Genomic DNA, 21313 nt, shown 5'->3' with positions numbered 1-21313 from the left:
TTTGAAGGTCCAACATGATTCTCATATGTCTGACAGTTGGTGCTGGGTGGTATTTAGGGCTCCTTGGTTTTTCTCCATATGGCCTCGCATTCTCCACTAGAATTGATTGGCTGCTTTACATGGTAGTCTTAGCATTGATCGAAGAAGGTGAATGTGTAAGTTATGAGGCCTCTTACGGTCCAGTCTCTGAAACGATATGGTATAAATTTTCCCACACTCCGTTGGTTGAAACAATTAACAAGGATTCAAAGGGGTATGAAGTAGACTCCCATCTCTGGGTGGTAGGAGGGGGTAACATTTCATTGTGAACTTTAACATTTCTATCACATGCTTTAAGAAAGAAATCTGCCTATTTTCTCTGGCTTATCTGTTCTATATCTTTCATAATGACTTAAACTTCTTTCTTCATCTTGAAAAAAAAATAATCCTTTACTGAAAATGTTTTCATATTGAATTGAGACTACTTAAAAACACAGCCCAGGAGGTAGGTATTTCCTCAGTTGGAATTCTGCATAAGATTATTTTAAGTCAGATTGTACTCTGCCTTCTAGAATTCTTAGTTTCTTATTTTTTCATACAGAATCTTTTAATGAATCTTAAACGATGTGAGATATTTAGTAAACATCCTTAAAAAATGTCAGCTCAGAATCCTTTTTCAACAAATGGAGTCTGTTTGTACAAGCAAGCAAAATTTAATCTGAACACCATGTGAATAGTGTTTTTAAAGCCTTAAATTGATAATTGAAATATACTGAAAATAATTCGATTAGGGACCCAGATATATGAAATTCATGCAAAGTTTTTTCATAAAATTTTCCAGTTTAAGACTTCTTAACAATAGAATTATGTCAATGCCACGTCTCATCTATTTTCTTCCTGAAATCAATTTGCTCACTGTTTACCATTTTTAAAAATCGTTAGAAAAAAAAATCTCCAAATATAAGCATATTTGGATATGCTTCTCTACTTTCTCTTTTGAAATAAAGTGCCTCATTATTACTGTTCTTAAGGGTCATTCCATGTGACTACTTGGTTGAAAACAATAGTTTCATGATGTCTTTCTGGTAAAATTCTAATAAAAAACAACCTTAGATATAATGTAATATAGTGTTACACTGAAATCTCCTTATATGGAATTTGTGTGCTTCTGTAATACTCTGTTCATAATAGAGCTGTTTCCCAGGTTTTCTATTATGTTAGTAATGATCTGTTACAGATACTTGAAGTTTATAGTTTCTATCCTAGTAGCCATGTGGTTTAAATGGGAATAGTCCTCTTTAATTTTGATTTTGACTTTTCTAAAGAGGAATAGATCCAAGATGCTTTAGAAAATGATTTCAGTACTCATGTAACAGTATTTATTTAGATAGCTGTGACTTAAGAAACCTAATTAACCACCTTATTTCATATAAGAGGGAATTAGCCTTTTTTTTTTTTTTTTTGTTATTTAATATCTACACCCAGCATGGGGCTTGAACTCATGACTCTAAGATCAAGAGTTGCATGCTCCTCTGACTGAGTCAACCAGGAGCCCCAAGAGGAATTGGCTTACACAGGTTAAACTTTTTGGTCACTCTTGCACAGTATATTGTTGAGGCAGTTGTAGAATTCAAGTCATTCTGCTACACTGTTTCTCAATCACTTCAAACTAACCTCTGTAGCTGTTGAATCTATTGTCAGTAATAGGATAGGAACTTGGAGCCCCTTCTCTTCCCCCATCCCTTCCTGTCTGTATCCTTTTTTCTTTCCTATCAAAGTTGATAATATTTTAAAAGATGTAATTAGAAATAAGTAATATTTAATTCAGGTTAAACTTTTTTTGTGGGGGCAGGAGCTGTTACATTCTTTTTTAATCCTGAATCATTATATGTAAATCTATGATATATTGCCCCAGTATTTTAAGTTTTTATTCTAAGTGAAATGAGTATAAAAATTATAGAAAGAAGAGAAAGCAGTGTGCTTGTTAAATCTGTGTAGTATGATTAGATAGACTAAATAAGTACATTATGTTCCAAATTTCTGAATCTGTTTTGGTTTTCTCTTGCCACTTGGCACTGACAAATTTTACTCCTTATTAAATTGAAAAAATTCTAGGGACGCCTGGTTGGCTTAGCGGTTGAGCGGCTGCCTTTGGCCCAGGCCCGATCCCAGGGGTCCTGGGTTGGAATCCCACACCGGGCTCTCTGCGAGTATCCTGCTTTTCCCTCTGCCTGTGTCTCTGCCTCTCTCTGTGTATCTCTCATGAATGAATGAATGAATGAATAAATAAATAAACCTTTAAAAAAATTCTAAATTCACTCATAATGTATATAGTTTAGTAATTTGTAATATATTCCCACAGTTGGGGAACTGTCACTACTGTCTGATTTCCATGCTAATGACTTCTTCTTAAGCAAAAATTATATTCCTAATCCACTAGCTTTCCTTTTATCATAGTTTATCAGGGAGCAACATTTTCTTTTTGTTTTTTTTAACATTTGTTTAATTAGACGTAGAATTACTCATTTATTTTATTTTATTCTTTTAAAGATTTATTTATTCATGAGACACAAAGAGAGGCAGAGACATAGGCAGAGGTAGAAGCAGGCTCCTTGCCAGGAGCCTGATGCAGGCCTCGATCCCAGGACCCCAGGATCACACCTAGAGCCAAAGGCTGATGCTTAACTGTTGAGCCACCCAGGCATCCCTATTTTCTTTTAAAGTAATAGGCAGATTCCTTTTTTACTTCTGGAAATAGAATGGCGTTATTTTACTTAGTAAATGTGAGCTTTTGTGAAAGGACAAAAATGTTTTAAACTGATAGGATTTTTAAGGCTTTTTTTTTTTAGGGATCATAAAACATTAGAACTTTTTAAACAAAAATGATTCAGCTTTTCGGTAGGTTTCCTAGTGTTTCTATTGTTACCTATAGATCTATGTTAACTTTTTGTATACTACTTAAAATGAGATTGCATTGATACTTTAGGATAATGGCTTCATGTAGCCAGAGTAGGAACAAGAAATGATAAAACCGTTCGTTTGAGTATGTAACCAAGTCCATGAGCAACATTTTACATATCAGATTAGAATTCTGTTAGGACATTTTTTCTTTAAGATTTTATTAAAAAATTTTTTTAAATTTATTTGAGAGATACAAAGGTAGCCCCAGAGATAGGGAGAACAGGAGCTTGGAGGAGAGAGAGAAGCAGGCTCCATCCCAGGACCCTGAGACCATGGTCTGAGCCAAAGTCAGATGCTTAACCAGCTGAGCCAAGGACAGTTTCTAGCTGTGTCCTTGTTGGGCACTAGAAATCTTGACCCTAGACTGAAAATGTAGCATGGTTCATGTGGCCCGTGAATCTCTGTTTAATACCATAGGTGTTTTTACGTTCTGGACTTGTTGAAGACTAAAGCTTCAGTGAGAATAACTTAAAGCTTTATCTATGGTTCTACCAGGAGAAGCTCAGGAAAGGATTTAGGTTTAGTATACTTGCTTTGACAAATGTTTTGACCTGTTTTAGCACAGTTTTTGATATTTTGAAATGTGAGAATTTTATGTGATGCCCTTGATCATTTGTTCTCAAACTTTATTTCAGCAATGGGACTAAGATAAAGCATGTAACAGCAATGAATAAAGGTTTCTTTGGCAGCTAACTTTTTTCAGGTGAAAGTATCTACTAGCTTTCTGATTATAAAAGTAACATTTTCAGTGTGACTAAAAAATACAGAATATACAACTACAGATTTAAGCCTTGAACCTTTCTTTTTCCATCTCAAAAAAGAAAAACCATTGTTAGGAAATAAGTTCAGATTATTTCTGGACATATAAAAAGTAATGAAAATCAGGTTGTATTAATCCTGATTTTTAAAAACATTCAGGATAGTATCTTTCTGTGCCTGTACATAGCTTTTTAAAGAAATAAGCATAAAAATGAATTGCTTAAAGTATATAATTTTAACCCTTTTAATAAATGTATAGAGTTATTTAACCATTACCAAACTCCATTTTTAGAATTGTTCAGTCATCCCAAAAAGAGCCATCATGGTATTCACCTTATTTTTGGAAGCTGCATAAAACACTGGATGGTTATGCCACAATTGAATTAGCCATCCAATTAATGGGTATTTATTGGTAATTTTGAAATATAAATAATTTCATTGAGCATCATTAAACATTTTCCAGCACTACTATTATTAGTTGTTAGTGTAAATAACCAGAAGATGTATCGCTGGGTCAAAGGGAATATGCATTTTAAATGTTGATAAATATTGCCAAATTGTCCTCCAACAAGGTCATACCAGTTTATATTTTCACCAACAGCAGATGAGTGTGCTTTAGAGTAGTTTAAATCATATGTATATAAAGCACATTGTGAAACTTGTGAGTATACCTTTGGGAATTCCAGAGCTCAGTTTTAAAACCACGTAACTAAGTTACTAAATTTTTGTAACAACACAATTCTTTATGGAAACATTTTTGTTTAAAGCAAGATAATATATAGTACATAGCATAGAATGGTTTCTTTAGAGAAGACTTAAAATACATTTTAGAACTGAGCCATATTAGCTTAAGTTAGGGATACTGTTATTCATGATGAGAAGCAATTGCAAAACCTGTTTCAGATTTTATAAACTCAAGTCTTTAGAATATTGTATTTTTTTAATAGACACAGAAAATTATTTTTTTCGGAGATGATTATGTCATAGGATAACCTAATTGTGTTTACCTTTTTTTTTTTTTTTTTTTAATCAGGATATATCAACCCAAGAAAGCAACATATTAGGGGCATTCTGTGATATGAATGTAAGTGTTTATTTTTCTTATTCTCAGGTTTATGGAAAATTTGGTTTTCTGTTCATGTAGGTCTTTGAGTTTAGTTTTATGTCTCATCAGTATCTTTTCCATATTGGTAATAAAATGAAAATTATTCCTGATGAATTTTAAAATATTTTTTTTCCTTAGGATGTAGAAGTACCATTGCATTTGCTTCGTTATGTGTGTTTGTTTTGTGGGAAAAATGGCCTTTCTCTCATGAAGGATTGCTTTGAATTTGGAACTCCTGAAACATTGCCATTTCTTATAGCACATGCATTTATTACAGTTGTATCTAATGTAAGTATTATTTGGAATTGGTTTTAATCTTGGGAGTAATGTCTAGAATTTTAATAACATGAATTTTATGTCCATAAAAGACAAATTTTGAGTAATTGGTGCATTTCCTGGATTATATTGAAAAAATTGATTTCAGAAGCCTTTTTTTAAAAGATCTTATAATAAAAATGGAATTTGTTTAAAAGTGTTTTTGAATTTGTAGAAGTTATGAATTTAAAATAAGTAAATTTAGCCATTTACTACTTGTAAAATATAATATAGGTAGCTATTCACAAGAATCTTCTCTTGATTCTAACTTTCCTTGCTTGGGAGTTTGTGCGGGGAAATTTTTGGGTTTTTAGAGTTTTACTTGAAAGATGGTTAACTTAGAGAACTCATGTGCCTGACTTTGGTCTGTATTACAAGACCTACTACCATTTTTCTGCATTTTTAAAGAACATATATGTTGTGAATGTCAGTTACTGTGAAGCACAATAAGTATGGTAGCAGAGAGATTTTTTGTTTTATTGAACTTTGTTTTTTTGTGCTTCCCATATACTGAGATTTTTACAAAATGATGGTTTGTGGCATCCTGTGTCAAGCAAGTCAGTTGATGCCATTTTTTCCAACAGCATTTGCTCACTTTGTGTTTGTGTCACTTTGGTAACTTTTGGAACATTTCAAAATTTTTCATTATTTTTATATTTGTTATGGTGATCAGTGATTACAAGTCATTGAAAGCTCCTGTGATGGTTAGCATTTTTTAACAATAAAGAATTTTAATTCAATTTTAAACATTACATTATTTTTGGATATGCTGCTTCATAGTTAATAGACTACAGTATAGTATAAACACAACTTCATGTGCACTGGTAAACCAGAAACATTTGACTTGCTTAATGTCCATACTAGCTTTATAATGGAGGAGCAGAACCGAACCTGTAATATTTCCGAGGTATGCCTGTAATGAAATTGAACATTGTTGCATAGGCTTAAAATTGAGCACTGTTTCATAGGCTTATTTACCATTTGGTTTTTTATAAGTACCTGTTCAAGTCTTTTATCTGTTGTGAAAAGATCACATAATCTGCTTTTTTCCTTACAGATGTATAGATTCCTTACATATTTTATATGCAAATCTTTTGTCTGACATACTTAAATTGCTACTATCTTCTTCCCTACTATGATTGCTTTTCATTGTGTCTCCTGTGTCTCATCAAGAGCTATTATTCCTCAGGCTTAATGGTTTGTAATTTATCAAAAACATTTCGGTAGCCTTATGTTTTCATTTGTGGATGAAGTCTATTTTATCCTAAGGTCATGAACTTATCTTCCTATATTCTAGAAGTTCTATTGTTTCACATTTTGATTACAGCTCAGTTGGAACTGATTTTTGTGTATGGTGTGAGTAATGGATCAAGATTAATTTCTTTTTAAAGCTTTATTTTAGAGCATGTGAGCAGGAGGGGTAGAGGGAGGGAGGCAGGAATCTCAGGCGGACTTCACGCTGAGTGTAGAGCCTGATGGAGGGCTCGATCTCATGACCCTGACATCATGACTTAAGTCAAAACCAAGAGTTGGACCCCTTAACCCACTGTGCCACCTAGGTGCCCCTAATTTTCTTTTTCTTATAGATAACCATTGGTCCCAATACTTTAGCAAAGACAATCCTTTCTTCATTTCCATTTCTCAGTATGAGTTTTTGATATAAATTAGGTGTTTTATGTGCATGGGTCTGGGATTTTTAATACACTACATTGGTCTCTTTGCTTAATCTTTAGCTATTTGCCCAGCATCCTAATTTCTGGAGCTTCATAACCAGACTTGCTGTCTGGTAAAGGGAGTTCTAATTAATCTGTCATTCTTTTTTTTTGTAAAGTATAATTGACATATAGCTTATATTAGTTTGAGATATAGAATGTAGTAAACCAATATTTGTATATATTGCAAAATCACAATAAGTCTAGTTAACATCCATTCCTATTCATAGTTAACAATTCTTTTTTCTTATCATGAGAACTTTTTTTTTTTTTTTTAAGATTTTATTTATTTACTCAGGAGAGAGAGAGAGAGAGGCAGAGACACAGGCAGAGGGAGAAGCAGGCTCCATGCAGGGAGCCCAATGTGGGACTTGATCTCGGGCCTCCAGGATCACACCCTGGGCTGAAGGTGGCACTAAACTGCTGAGCCACAGGGGCTGCCCTTATCATGAGAACTTTTAAGAATTAATTCTTACTTGGCAACTTTCACATATGCAATACAATGTAGTTGATTATAGACAACGTGCTGTATATTACGTCGCCATACCCTATCATTTTTAAAGAGCGTTTTGGCTCCTTGTGGAACTTTCTCTTTGGAATCAATGCCTTATTTCTGCATATATACCTTTTGGGTTACCATGAATCTGTTGATTTAAGAGAATGGTCATCTCTGCAGTATTGAGTCTCTTTATCTCTAAATATGGTAAATGTATTTTTATTTACGTGTTCTTAAATTTCTCTCATAATTTTCTTTGTTTCTGTATAGACTTGTTTTTTTCTTTTTTTTTTTTTTTTAACAGTATTTATTTTTTTCTTTGAAGTAGGCTACATGCCCATTGTGGGGCTCAGAATTATCACTCTGAGATCACAAGTCGCATGCTCTACAGACTGAGTTAGCCAGGCACCCCTGATAATAATTTTTTAATCATTTTATTTTATTTCATCATTAAAAACACACTTTTTCAATCCCCATCCTCTATTTTCCTCATCTCTCTCATCCCTCATCCCCTCTCATAACTATCAGTTCTCTACAGTTAAGAATTTCTGGTTTTGTCTCTTATTTTCCTTTACTCATTTGTTGTTTCTTAAATTCCACATATGAGTGATGAATTCATATGGCATTTATCTTTCTCTGACTGATTTATTTAGCTTTGTATTATACTTTCTCTAGCTCTATCCATGTCCTTGAAAATGCCAAAATTTTATTCTTCTATGGCTGAGTAATACTCCATTACATATGTGCGACATCTTCTTTAATCATTTATTTGTCAGTGGATACTTGAGCTGCTTCCATAGTTTGGCTATTGTAAGTAATGCTACAGTAAAATACCCAGTAGTGTCATTACTGTATTGTAGGGTAGTTCTGTTATTTCCTTCAGGAACCTCTGTACTGTTTTCCATGGTGGCTGTGTCATTTTGCATTCCTACCAATAGTGAAGGAGGGTTCCTTTTTCTCCATATCCTTGTCAGCATTTTTTTTTTTTTTTTGGTATTTTTTATATTGGCCATTCTGACAGGTATGAGGTGGTATCATTGTGATTTTCATTTTCATTTCCCTGATGATGAGTGATGTTGAGTATCTTTCCATGTGTTTGCTAGCCATCTGTATGTTTTCTTTGGAGAAATATGTTAATATTTTCTGCCTATTTTTAATTGGATTGTTTTTTGTACGTATGTGTTGCTTAAGTTCTTTATGTATTTTGGATATTAACCCTTTATCAGATATGTCATTTGCAAGTATCTTCTCCCATTCAGTAGGTTGCCTTTTTGTTTTATTGTTTCCTTTACTGTGCAGAGACTTCAAAATTTTTATTTTTTAAAATTTACTCCAGAGTGAGTGAGAGAGCATGAACAGGGAGGGGAGAGGGAAAGGGAGAAGCAGACTTCTTGCTAAGCAAGGAGCCCAGTTTGGGGCTGGAACCTGACATGGGTCTTGATTCCAGGACCCCGAGGTTGTGACCTGAGCCGAAGGCATATGCTTAACTAACTGAGCCACCCAGGCACCCCCAAGACTTTTTATTTTGATGTAGTCCCAGTAGTTTATTTTTGTTTTGGTTTCTGTTGCCTCAGGAGATATATCTAGAAAAATGTTTCTGTGGCTAATGTCAGAGCTTTTAGGACTTTTGTTGTTTCAGGTCTTATATTTAAGGCCTTAATCCACGTTGAGTTTATGTTTTTTGTATTGTGTAAGAAAGTAGTCCAATTCCATTCTTTCTGGATGCAACTATTTAGTTTTCCCAATACCATTTGTTAAAGAGGCTTTTTCCCATTGTGTTCATGTCTTCTTTATGACCATATACTTGGTTTATTTCTAGGCTTTCTGTTCTAAAGCATTTGTAAAAACTTTTTTTATTGACACAGAGCATGCACAAGCAGAGGAAGTGGGACAGGGAGAAGGAGGCTTTCCAACTGAGCAGGGAGCCAGATGTGGGGCTCAGTCCCGGAACATGGGGATTGTGACCTGAGCTAAAGGCAGACTCTTAACTGACTGAGCCCCCAGGCATGGGCTTTCTGTTCAGGTCCATTGATCTATGTGACTGTTTTTGTCTCTGTACCATACTGTTTTTTTTTTTTTTTTAAGATTTATTTTTAAAGATTTATTTGTTTGATAGAGAAGAGAGAACACAAGCAGGGGAAGCAGCAGAGGGAGACAGAGAAGAGGCTCAAGCAGGCTCCCTGCTGAGCAGGGTTTCCTGACATGCGGCTGGATTTCAGACCTGGAGATCATAACCTGAGGCAAAGACAGACATTTAGCTAACTGAGCTACCTATTTATTTATGTTAGAGAGTGTGAGCTAGAGGATGGCAGAAGGAGAGGGAGATAGAGGATCCCAAGCAGACTCCACACTTCATTGTGGGTCCTGTGACCTGGAGATCACTTGGTTTCCAAGTGGAAACCAAGCAGACACTTAACTGACTGAGCCACCGAGGCGCCCCTAGTACCATTCTGTCTTGATTACTGCAGCTTTGTAATACAGCTTGAAATCTGGAATTGTAATACTTAGATTTGTTTTCCTTTGTCAAGATTGCTTTGTCTATTCAAGATCTTTTGTGGATCCATATAAATTATAGTCTGGATTCTTCTACTTCTGTGAAAAATGCTGTCAGTATTTGGATCGGGTTTGCATTAAATATGTAGATTGTAAAATTGTAGATGGTTTTGGGTAGTATGGATATTTTAACAATATTTGTCAAACCCATGAGCCTTTCTGTTTCTTTGCATTGTATTGTGTTGAATTTCTTTTGTCAGTGTTTTATAGTTTTCAGAGTATAAATCTTTTATCTCCTTGATTAAGTGTATTCTTAAGTATTATTTTGGGTGCCATTGTAAATTTTTTTTTGTATATTTTTTTTATTGGAGTTTGATTTGCCAACATATAGCATAACACCCAGTGCTCATCCTGTCAAGTGCCCCCCTCAGTGCCCATCACCCGTCACTCCAACCCCCTGCCCACCTCCCCTTCCACCACCCCTTGTTCGTTTCCCAGAGTTAGGTATCTTTCATGTTTTGTCACCCTCACTGATATTTCCCACTCATGTTCTCTCCTTTCCCCTTTATTCCCTTTCACTATTTTTTATATTCCCCAAATGAATAAGACCATATAATGTTTGTCCTCCGATTGACTTACTTCACTCAGCATAATACCCTCCAGTTCCATCCACGTTGAAGCAAATGCTGGGTATTTGCTGTTTCTCATGGCTGAGTAATATTCTATTGTATACATAAACCACATCTTCTTTATCCATTCATCTTTCGATGGACACCGAGACTCCTTCCACAGTTTGGCTATTGTGGACATTGCTGCTATAAACATCAGGGTGCAGGTGTCCTGGTGTTTCACTGCATCTGTATCTTTGGGGTAAATCCCCAGCAGTGCAATTGCTGGGCCATAGGGGAGTTCTATTTTTAACTCTTTGAGGAACTTCCACACAGTTTTCCAGAGTGGCTGTACCAATTCACATTCCCACCAACAGCGCAAGAGGGTTCCCCTTCTCCACATCCTCTCCAACATTTGTTGTTTCCTGTCTTGTTAGTTTTCACCATTCTCACTGGTGTGAGGTGGTATCTCATTGTGGTTTTGATTTGTATTTCCCTGATGGCCAGTGATGTGGGGCATTTTCTCATGTGCTTGTTGGCCGTGACTATGTCTTCCTCTGTGAAATTTCTGTTCATGTCTTTTGCCCATTTCATGATTGGATTGTTTCTTTGGTGCTGAGTTTCATAAGTTCTTTATAGATCTTGGATACTAGCCCTTTATCTGATAGGTCATTTGCAAATATCTTGTCCCATTCTTTTAGTTTTGTTGACTGTTTCTTTTCCTGTGCAGAAGCTTTTTATCATAAGTCCCAATAATTCATTTTTGCTTTCGTTTCCCTTGCCTTCATAGATGTATCTTGTAAGAAGTTGCTGTGGCCAAGTTCAAAAAGGGTGTTGCCTGCATTCTCCTCTAGGATTTTGATGGATTCTTGTCTCACATTTAGATCTTTCATCCATTTTGAGTTTATCTTTGTGTATGGTGTAAGAGAATGGTCCAGTTTCATTCTTCTGCATGTGGCTGTCCTGTTTTCCTAGCACCATTGATCGAAGAGACTGTCTTTTTTTCCAGTGGATAGTCTTTCCCGCTTTGTCGAATATTAGTTGACCATAGAGTTGAGGGTCCACTTCTGGATTCTCTATTCTATTCCACTGATCTATGTGTCAGTGTGCCAGTAGCACACTGTCTTGATGACAACAGCTTTGTAGTACAACCTGAGATCTGGCATTGTGATGCCCCCAGCTCTGGTTTTCTTTTTCAATATTCCCCTGGCTATTCGGGGTCTTTTCTGATTCCACACAAATCTTAAGATGATTTGTTCCAACCCTCTGAAGAAAGTCCATGGTATTTTGATAGGGATTGTATGAAATGTGTAAATTGCCCTGGGTAGCTTTGACATTTTCACAATATTAATTCTTCCAATCCATGAGCATGGAATATTTTTCCATCTCTTTGTGTCTTCCTCAATTTCTTTCAGAAGTGTTCTGTAGTTCTTAGGGTATAGATCCTTTACCTCTTTGGCTAGGTTTATTCCTAGGTATCTTCTGCTTTTGGGTGCAGTTGTAAATGGGATTGACTCCTTAACTTCTTTTTCTTTAGTCTCATTGTTAGTGTATAGAAATGCCTCTGATTTCTGGGCATTGATTTTGTATTCTGCCACACTGCCGAATTGCTGTATGAGTTCTAGCAATCTTGGGGTGGAGTCTTTTGTGTTTTCTATGTACAGTATCATGTCATCTGCAAAGAGGGAGAGTTTGACTTCTTCTTTGCCAATTTGAATGCCTTTTATTTCTTTATGTTGCCTGATTGCTGAGGCTAGGACTTCTAGTACTATGTTAAATAGCAGTGGTGAGAAGGGGACATCCCTGTTGTGTCCCTGATCTTAGGGGAAAGGCTCCCAGTGTTTCCCCATTGAAAATGATACTCGCTGTGGGCTTTTCATAGATGGCTTTTAAGATGCTGAAGAATGTTCCCTCTATCCCTCCACTCTGAAGAGTTTTGATCAGGAATGGATGCTGTATTTTGTCAAATGCTTTCTCTGCATCTATTGAGAGGATCATATGGTTCTTGTTTTTTCTCTTGTTGATATGATCAATCACATTGATTGCTTTACGAGTGTTGAACCAGCCTTGCATCCCCGGGATAAATCCTACTTGGTCATGGTGAATAATCTTCTTAATGTATTGTTGGATCCTATTGGCTAGTATCTTGTTGAGAATTTTTGCCTCTGTGTTCATCTGGGATATTGGTCTATAATTCTCCTTTTTGCTGGGGTCTTTGTCTGGGTTTGGAATTAAGGTGATGCTGGCCTCATGAAACGAGTTTGGAAGTATTCCATCACTTTCTATCTTTCGGAACAGCATTAGTAGAATAAGTATTGTTTCTTCTTTAAAGCATTTGATAGAATTCCCCTGGGAAGCCATCTGGCCCTGGACTTTTGCGTCTTGGGAAGTTTTTGGTTACTGCTTCAATTTCCTCCCTGGTTATTGGCCTGTTCAGGTTTTCTACTTCTTCCTGTTCCAGTTTTGCTACTTTGTAATTTTCCAGAAATGCGTCCATTTCTTCTAGATTGCCTAATTTATTGGTGTATAGCTGCTCATAATATGTTTTTAAAATCATTTGTATTTCCTTGGTATTGGTTGTGATCTCTCCTTTTTCATTCGTGATTTTATTAATTAGAGTCTTTTCTGTTTTGTTTTTAATAAGGCTGGCTAATGATTTGTTTATCTTACTAATTCTTTCAAAGAACCAACTCCTGGTTTTGTTGATCTGTTCTACAGTTCTTCTGGTTTCTATTTCACTGAGTTCTGCTCAAATCTTTATTATCTCTCTTCTGCTGGGTGTAGGTTTTATTTGTTGTTCTTCAGTTCCTTTAGGTGCAAGGTTAGCTTGTGTATTTGAGTTTTTTCCAGTTTTTTGAGGGATGCTTGTATTGTAATGTATTTCCCTCTTAGGACTGCTTTTGCTGTATCCCAAAGGTTTTGAACGGTTGTATCTTAATTCTCCTTAGTTTCCATGAATCTTTTTAATTCTTCTCTAATTTCCTGGTTGACCCCTTTCATCTTTTAGCAAGATGGTCTTTAACCTCCATGTGTCTGAATTTCTTCCAAATTTCTTCTTGTGATTGAGTTCAAGTTTCAAAGCATTATGGTCTGAAAATATGCAGGGGACAATCTCAATCTTTTGGTATCGATTGAGACCTGATTTGTGACCCAGTGTATGGTCTATTCTGGAGAAAGTTCCATGTGCACTTGAGAACACTGTGTATTCAGTTGCGTTTGGATGTAAAGTTCTGTAAATATCTGTGAAATCCATCTGGTCCAGTGTATCATTTAAAGCTCTTGTTTCTTTGGAGATGTTGTGCTTAGAAAATCTGTCATTTTTAGAAAGCACCGTGTTGAAGTCTCCCAGTATTAGTGTATTATTATCTAAGTATGTCTTTACTTTGGTTAATTGATATACTTGGTAGCTCCCACATTAGGGGCATAAATATTCATGATTGTTATGTCCTCTTGTTGGATGGGCCCGTTAAGTATGATATAGTGTCCGTCTTCATGTCTTACTACAGTCTTTGGGGGTAAACTTTAATTTATCTGATATGAGGATTGCTACCCTTGCTTTCTTTTGAGGACCATTTGAATGGTAAATGGTTCTCCAGTCTTTCATTTTCAGGCTGTCAGTGCCCTTAGGTCTAAAATGAGTCTCTTGTAGACAGATGGGTCTTACTTTTTTATCCAGTCTGAAACCCTGCGTCTTTTGATGGGATCATTAAGCCCATTCACGTTCAGAGTTACTATTGAAAGATATTAATTTAATGTCATCATAATACCTATTCAGTCCCTGTTTTTGTGGATTATTTCTTTGGGCATCCTCTTTCTTTTACAGAGTCCCCCTTAATATTTCTTGCAGAGCTAGTTTGGAGGTCACATATTCTTTCAGTTTCTGCCTATCTTGGAAGCTCTGTATCTCTCCTCCTATTCTGAATGAGAGCCTTGCTGGATAAAGTATTCTTGGCTGCATGTTCTTCTCATTTAGGACCCTGAATATATTCTGCCCATCCTTATTCTGCTGTCCTTTTATTTGGCCTGCTAGGTCTCTGTGGAGAGATCTGCTGTTAATCTTTTTTTTTTTTTTTTTTTTTTTAATTTTTATTTATTTATGATAGTCACAGAGAGAGAAAGAGAGAGAGGCAGAGACACAGGCAGAGGGAGAAGCAGGCTCCATGCACCGGGAGCCCGACGTGGGATTCGATCCCGGGTCTCCAGGATCGCGCCCTGGGCCAAAGGCAGGCGCCCAACCGCTGCGCCACCCAGGGATCCCAGATCTGCTGTTAATCTAATAGTTCTCCCCATATAAGTCTCTTGCTGCTTTAAGGATTTTCTCTTTATCTTTGGAATTTGCAAGTTTCACTATTAAATGTCGAGGTGTTGAACGGATTTTATTGATTTTGGGGGGGGACCTATCTCCTGTATCTGAATGCCTGTTTTCCTCCCCAAATTAGGGAAGTTCTCAGCTATGATTTGTTCAAACATGCTTTCTGTTCCTCTCTCCCTTTCGGCATCCTCTGGAACCCCAATTAAACGTAGATTTTTCCTTCTGAGACTGTCATTTATTTCCCTTAATGGTCTTTTAATTGTTTTTCTCTATTTTCCTCAGCTTCCTTCCTTACCATCAACTTGTGTTCTATGTCACACATTCTTCCTCCTCATTAACCCTCATTGTTAGGACCTCCAGTTTGGATTCCATCTCATTTAATTGATTATTTCTATATTTCTATATTTATTTATTTATTTTTAAATTTAATTTATTTTTAATTTCGGCCTGATTAGATCTAAATTCTGGAGTCATGAAGTCTCTTGAATCCTTTATGCTTTTTCCCAGGGTCACCAGTACCTTTATAATTGTGCTTCTGAATTGACTTTCTGACATCGAATTGTAATCCAAATTCTGTGACTCTGTGGCAGAGAGTACTGTTTCTGATTCTTTCTTTTGTGGTGAGTTCTTCTTTCTAGTCATTTTGTTCAGTGCAGAGTGGCTTAAAATGAGTTGTACTTGTTAGAGGCACAGACTCTTCTCTCTGTAGTGTTCTAGCTATTCTCTCTTTAAGTCTCAGGTCGAATTCATAGGTTTTCAGGATGATTTGAAAGTTATCTAGGTAAGTTGGTGGGGACAGGGGACTTGGGGACTCTATTCCTCTGCCATCTTGTTCCACCCCCCCTTTAAAAAAATTTAAATCCATCTTACATATTATGTATTAGATTCAGAGGTCACTGATTCATCAGTCTTTTTTTTTTTTTTTTTTGGTGCAAAATGGTGGTTTTATTAAAGCTGATTCATCAGTCTTATGTACATCAGGTGCCATCCTTAATATCCATCACCCAGTTACCCCATCCCTCCACCTCCAGTAACCCTTAGTTTATTTCCTATGATTAAGGGTCTCTTACGGTTTTTCTCCCTCTCAGATTTTTTTTTTTAAATTTTCATTTATTTATGATAGTCACACAGAGAGAGTGAGAGAGAGAGAGAGAGAGAGAGAGAGAGGCAGAGACAGGCAGAGGGAGAAGCAGGCTCTATGCACCGGGAACCCAACATGGGATTCGATCCCGGGTCTCCAGGATCGTGCCCTGGGCCAAAGGCAGGCGCTAAACCACTGCGCCACCCAGGGATCCCTCTCCCTCTCAGATTTTGTCTCACTTTTTCCCTCCTCCTCTATGATCCTCTGTTTTGTTTCTTAAATTGTATATATGAGATCATGTGATAATTGTCTTTCTCTGATTGACTTACTTCACTTAGCATAATACCCTCTAGTTTCATCCATGTTGTTCAAATGGCAAGATTTATTTTTTGATGGTTGAATAATACTCCATTGTGTGTGTGTGTGTGTTTGTGACATCATCTTTATCCATTCATCTGTTGATGGACATCTGAGAACTTTCCATAGTTTGGCTGTTGTGGACGTACATTGCTAGTATAAACATTGAGTGTAGGTACTCCTTGGGATCATTACATTTGTATCTTTGGGATAAACCCCAGTAGTACAATTGCTGGGTCCTAGGGGAGCTTTATTTTCAACTTTTGAGGAACCTTCTTACCATTTTCCAGAGTGGCTACACCAGCTTTGCATTCCTACCCACAGAGTAAGAGGGTTCTCCTTTTTCTGTGTCCTCGCCAACACTTGTCATATCCTGAATTGTTAATTTTAGCATTCTCACTGGTGTGAGTTGGTATCTCCTTGTGGTTTTGATTTGTGATTTTGATTTGTATTGTGGTTTTGACGTGTATTTCCCCAATGCCAAGTGACGTTGAACATTTTTTTTCACGTTTCTGTTGGCCAATTTTATGGCTTCTTTGGAGAAATGTCTTTTCATGTCTTCTGCCCATTTCTTGATTGGATTATTCTTTTGGGTGTTGAGTTTAATAAGTTCTTTATAGATTTTGGGTACTAGCCCTTTATCTGAGAAGAAATTTGCAAATATCTTCTCCTATTTCGTAGGTTGCTTGTTAGTTTTGTTGACTGTTTCCTTTGCTGTGCAAAAGCTTTTTATCTTGATGAAGTCCTAGTAGTTCATTATTGCCTTTGTTTTCCTTGCCTTTTGAGATGTGTTTAGCAAGAAGTTGCTGCAACAGAGGTCACAGAGGTTGCTGCCTATGTTCTCTAGGATTTTGATAGATTCCTGTCTCATATTTAGGTCGTTGATCCATTTTGAGTTTATTTTTGCGTATAGTGTAAGGAAATGGTCCAGTTTCATACTTCTGCATATGGCTATCTAATTTTCCAACATCATAGTTGAAGAGACTGTATTTTTCTTGGATATTCTTCCTGCTTTGTTGAAGAGTAGTTAACATAGACTTGAGGGTCCATTGCTGGGTTCTCCTTTGTTCCATTGATGTATATCTGTTTTTTGTGCCAGTACCATACTGTCTTGATGATTACAGCTTTGTAATAGAGCTTGAAGTCCAGGATGTATCTAACAACTGCTTTCTTTTTTTTTTTTTTTTTAAACTTTTATTTATTTATGATAGGCACACAGTGAGAGAGAGAGAGAGGCAGAGACACAGGCAGAGGGAGAAACAGGCTCCATGCACTGGGAGCCCGATGTGGGATTCGATCCTGGGTCTCCAGGACCGCGCCCTGGGCCAAAGGCAGGCGCCAAACCGCTGCGCCACCCAGGGATCCCTAACAACTGCTTTCTTAGCCATTGCACTCCTTCACATTGGCATTGTTTCCATTCAGAAAACTGCCTGTCTCTCTTCTACAGGATTTTTAAAAAAGATTTCATTTATTTATTGATGAGACAGAGAGGGAGGCAGAGACATAGGCAGAAGGAGAAGTAGGCTCCCCAGGGGAGCCAGATGCAGGACTCGATTCTAGGACCTTGAGATGACAACCTGAGCCAAAGGCAGACGCTCAGCCACTGAGCCACCCTGGTGTCCCAAATGATCTTTAATGTGTCTTGCAGGGCTGGCTGGTTTAGTGATTACAGATTCTTTTAGTTTATGTTTGTCCTGGAAGCTTTTTATGTCTCCTATTTTTTTTTTTAAGATTTTATTTATTTATTCATGAGAGACACACACAGAGAGAGAGGCAGAGACATAGGCAGAGGGAGAAGCAGGCTCCATGTAGGGAGCCCAGTGCGGGACTCGATCCCCGGACTCCAGGATCACACACTGGACCCAAAGGCAGGCACTAAACCGCCCAGGGATCCCCTTTCCTTCTATTTGAATGGCAGCCTAGCTGGATAAAGTATTGTTGTCTACATATTTTTTTCATTTAGTATCCTGAATATATCATTCCAGTCCTTTCTGGCCTGCCAGGTCTATGTGGATTGGTCTGCTGCCAATCTAATGTTTCTACTGTGTAGATTATGTACCTCTTGTCCTGAACTGCTTTCAGATTTTTTCTTTGTCTCTGATATTTGCAAGTTTTACTATCCTATGTTGGTGTGTTGACTATTTTTATTGATCTTGAGGGAGGGTTGTCTTAGCCTCCTGGACTTGAATGCCTGTTTCTTTGCCCAGATTAGGGAAGTTCTCAGCTGTAATTTGCTCTGATAATTCTTCTGACCAACCCCTCCTTCCTCTTCTGAGCTCCCAATTATTCTAATATCGTTTAGCTTTGTGGTACCACTTATCTCTGTTTCTTCCCTCATGATCCAGTAGTTAATCTCTTTTTGTGCCCTGCTTTTTTTTGTTCTCTTACGTTACCATATTTTTTTTTAAAGATTTTATTTACTTATTCATGAGAGACACACAGTAAGAGAGAGAGGCAGAGACACAGGCAGAGGGAGAAGCAGGCCCCATGCAGGGAGCCCGACGGACTCGATCCCAGGTCCCCAGGATCACACCCTGGGTTGAAGGCGGCGCTAAACCACTGAGGCACCTGGGCTGCCCAGGTTGTCGTCTTTATCACAATTTCTCTCTTCTGCCACATTTATCCTGGAGTTGTATCCTCCATTTTTTAATTGCACCCCATTAGTAGCCTCATTTTGTTTTAAAGATTATTTATTTATTTATTTATTTATTTATTTATTTATTTGAGACCTAGAGGGAGAGGCAGAGACATAGAGGGAGAAGCAGGCTTCCTGTGGGGAGCCAATGTGGGACTTGATCCCAGGATCACGACCTGACCCAAAGACAGATGCTCAACCACTGAGCACCCAGGCACCCTCATTAATAGTCTTTTTGATCTTGACTTGATTATATTTTAGTTCTTGTATTTCACCCGAAAAGGATTCCCTAATGTCTTCTATAGGTTTTTGAAGCCCAGCTAGTGTCTTTATTATCATTATTCTGAACTCTGGTTCCAAATTGTTACTTATATCATATCCCATACTGATTAGGTCTTTGGCACTCTGTTATGCCTCTTGTTCTCTTTTTTAAGGTACATTTTTCCATCTTGTTATTCTTGCAGAGTGTTGTCACTTTTCTGTTTGTAGAGTTTCAGCTATTCTTTTAGAAGTAGATCTCTGGTTGAGTTTGCAGTAGATCTCTGGTTGAGTTTGCAGGTGTTTAGAATAATTTGATAGCTGATAATTTGAATTCCTCAGACTAGAGGAAACTAAGGTCTCCTACTCTTTTGCCTCTTGGACTCTGCCCTGCCCTGGCTTGGTTTTTCTTAATTTCTATTTCTGCTGCTTCATTATTAGTGCATAGATATGCAGTGGATTTCTTTACATTGATTTTGTATCTTGTGATTTAATGAATTCATTTCCTAGTTCTAGTTTTTTGGTGAGTCTTTAGGGAATTGTATAGTATCATATCATCTGCAAATAGTGAAAATTTTATTTCCTCCTTACCAGTTTCAATGCCTTTTATTACATTTTCTTGTCTAATTGTTGTGGCTATTGATCTCTACTACTATCTTGAATTAGAGTGATGAGAGGAACATCCTTATCTTGTTCCTGTCTTTAGGATAAGAGCTTTCAAGTTTTTCACGAATGAATTTGATACTGACTGTGGGTTTTCCATATCAGGCCTTTATTAGGTTGAGATATATTCCCTCTAGACATACTCTATTGACGGTTTTTACCATAAATGGGTGTTGTACTTTGTCACATGCTTTTTCTGCACTTCTTGAAATGATCATATAGTTTTTGTTCGTTCTCTTATAGATATGATGTGTCATGTTGGTTGATTTACGAGTATTGAGCCATCTTGCGTCCCAGGAATAAACGCCACTCAAATATGGTGTATGATTTTTATTAATGTTTTGTTGGATTTGGTTTGCTAATAATGGTTTTTTTTTTTTTTTTTTTTGAGGATTTTCGCATCCATAGTCATAAGAGCTCTTGGTTTGTAGTTTTTGTGTGTGTGTGTGTGTGTGTTTTGGTATTGGGGTGATAACTGATCACCTGGAATGAATTTGGAAGTTTTCCTTCCATCTCTGTTTTTGTGGAATAGTTTGTATTAACTCTTATTTAAATGGTTGGTAGAAACATCTGTGAAGTCATGTGGCCATGTACTTTTGTCCTCTGGGGGTTTTTTGATTACTGATTCAACTTCATTGCTGGTATTTGTTCCGTTCAAATTTTCTATTTATTCTTGGTTTACTTTGGTAAGTTACATGTTTCTCTAAGAATTTTTCCATTTATTTTAAGTTGTCCAGTTTATTTGCATCTAGGTTTTCATAATATTCTGTTAAAATTGTGTTTCTTTGGTGGTATTATTTCTCCTTTTTCATTAATTTTGTTTCCTTGGTTTCTCTTTCTTCTTAGGAATCATGCTAGATGCTTATCTCTTTTGTTCATCTTCTCAAAGAACCATCTCCTGGTTTCATCTGTTTTATTGTTTCTTTTTAGTTTGTATATCATTTATTTCTACTCTGGTCTTTATTATTTCCTTTCTTTTCCTGAATTTGGGGTTTTTTAAAATTTTTTTTCTGAATTTGGGTTTTGTTTGTTCTTTTTCTAGCTTCTTTAGGTGTAGAGTTAGGTTGTATATTTGAGATTGTTCATACTCCTTAAGGTAGGCCTATATTGCTCCATACTTTCCTTTTTTAACATTTTATTTTTAAGTAATGTTAACACTCAAAGTGGGGCTTGAACTCATATCCTTGAAATCAACAGTTGCATGCTCTACTGACTGAGCCAGCCAAGCGCCCCTATCACTTCTCTCTTAGAACCACTTTTTCCATATCCTAAAGATTTTGGATGACTGTGTTTTCATTTTCATTTGTTTCCATGTAATGTTTGATTTCCTCTGATTTTTTTTTCCCTTGACCCATTCACTATTTAGTAGCATGTTATTTAATCTCCATGTATTTGTGGTTTTCCCAAATTTTTTCTTGTGGTTGATTGCTAGTTCATAGCATTGTGGTTAGAAAAGATGTATGGTATGACTTCAGTTCTAAATTTGTTGACATTTGGTTTTTGGCCTCGTATGTATTTTGGAGAATGTTTCATGTGCAATTGATGGAGAATGTTTCATGTGCAATTGAAGAGAATGTGA

At 36.7% G+C, this 21313-nt stretch overlaps 1 protein-coding gene across 1 annotated transcript in view; it reads left to right on the top strand.

The window, feature by feature from the left end:
• USP34 (ubiquitin specific peptidase 34) overlaps positions 1 to 21313 on the top strand; it is a 243185-nt gene that overhangs the window by 52201 nt on the left and 169671 nt on the right. The window contains 2 exon segments of the mRNA XM_038551363.1: positions 4733 to 4783; positions 4943 to 5092. Coding sequence (XP_038407291.1) covers positions 4733 to 4783; positions 4943 to 5092 — 201 coding nt within the window.

The sequence above is a fragment of the Canis lupus genome, chromosome 10 (assembly GCF_011100685.1).
Source record: "Canis lupus familiaris isolate Mischka breed German Shepherd chromosome 10, alternate assembly UU_Cfam_GSD_1.0, whole genome shotgun sequence".
NCBI classification, from domain to species: domain Eukaryota; kingdom Metazoa; phylum Chordata; class Mammalia; order Carnivora; family Canidae; genus Canis; species Canis lupus.
The sequence above is the reverse complement of the archived record's forward strand: the minus strand, read 5'-3'. Positions and strand labels throughout refer to the sequence as shown.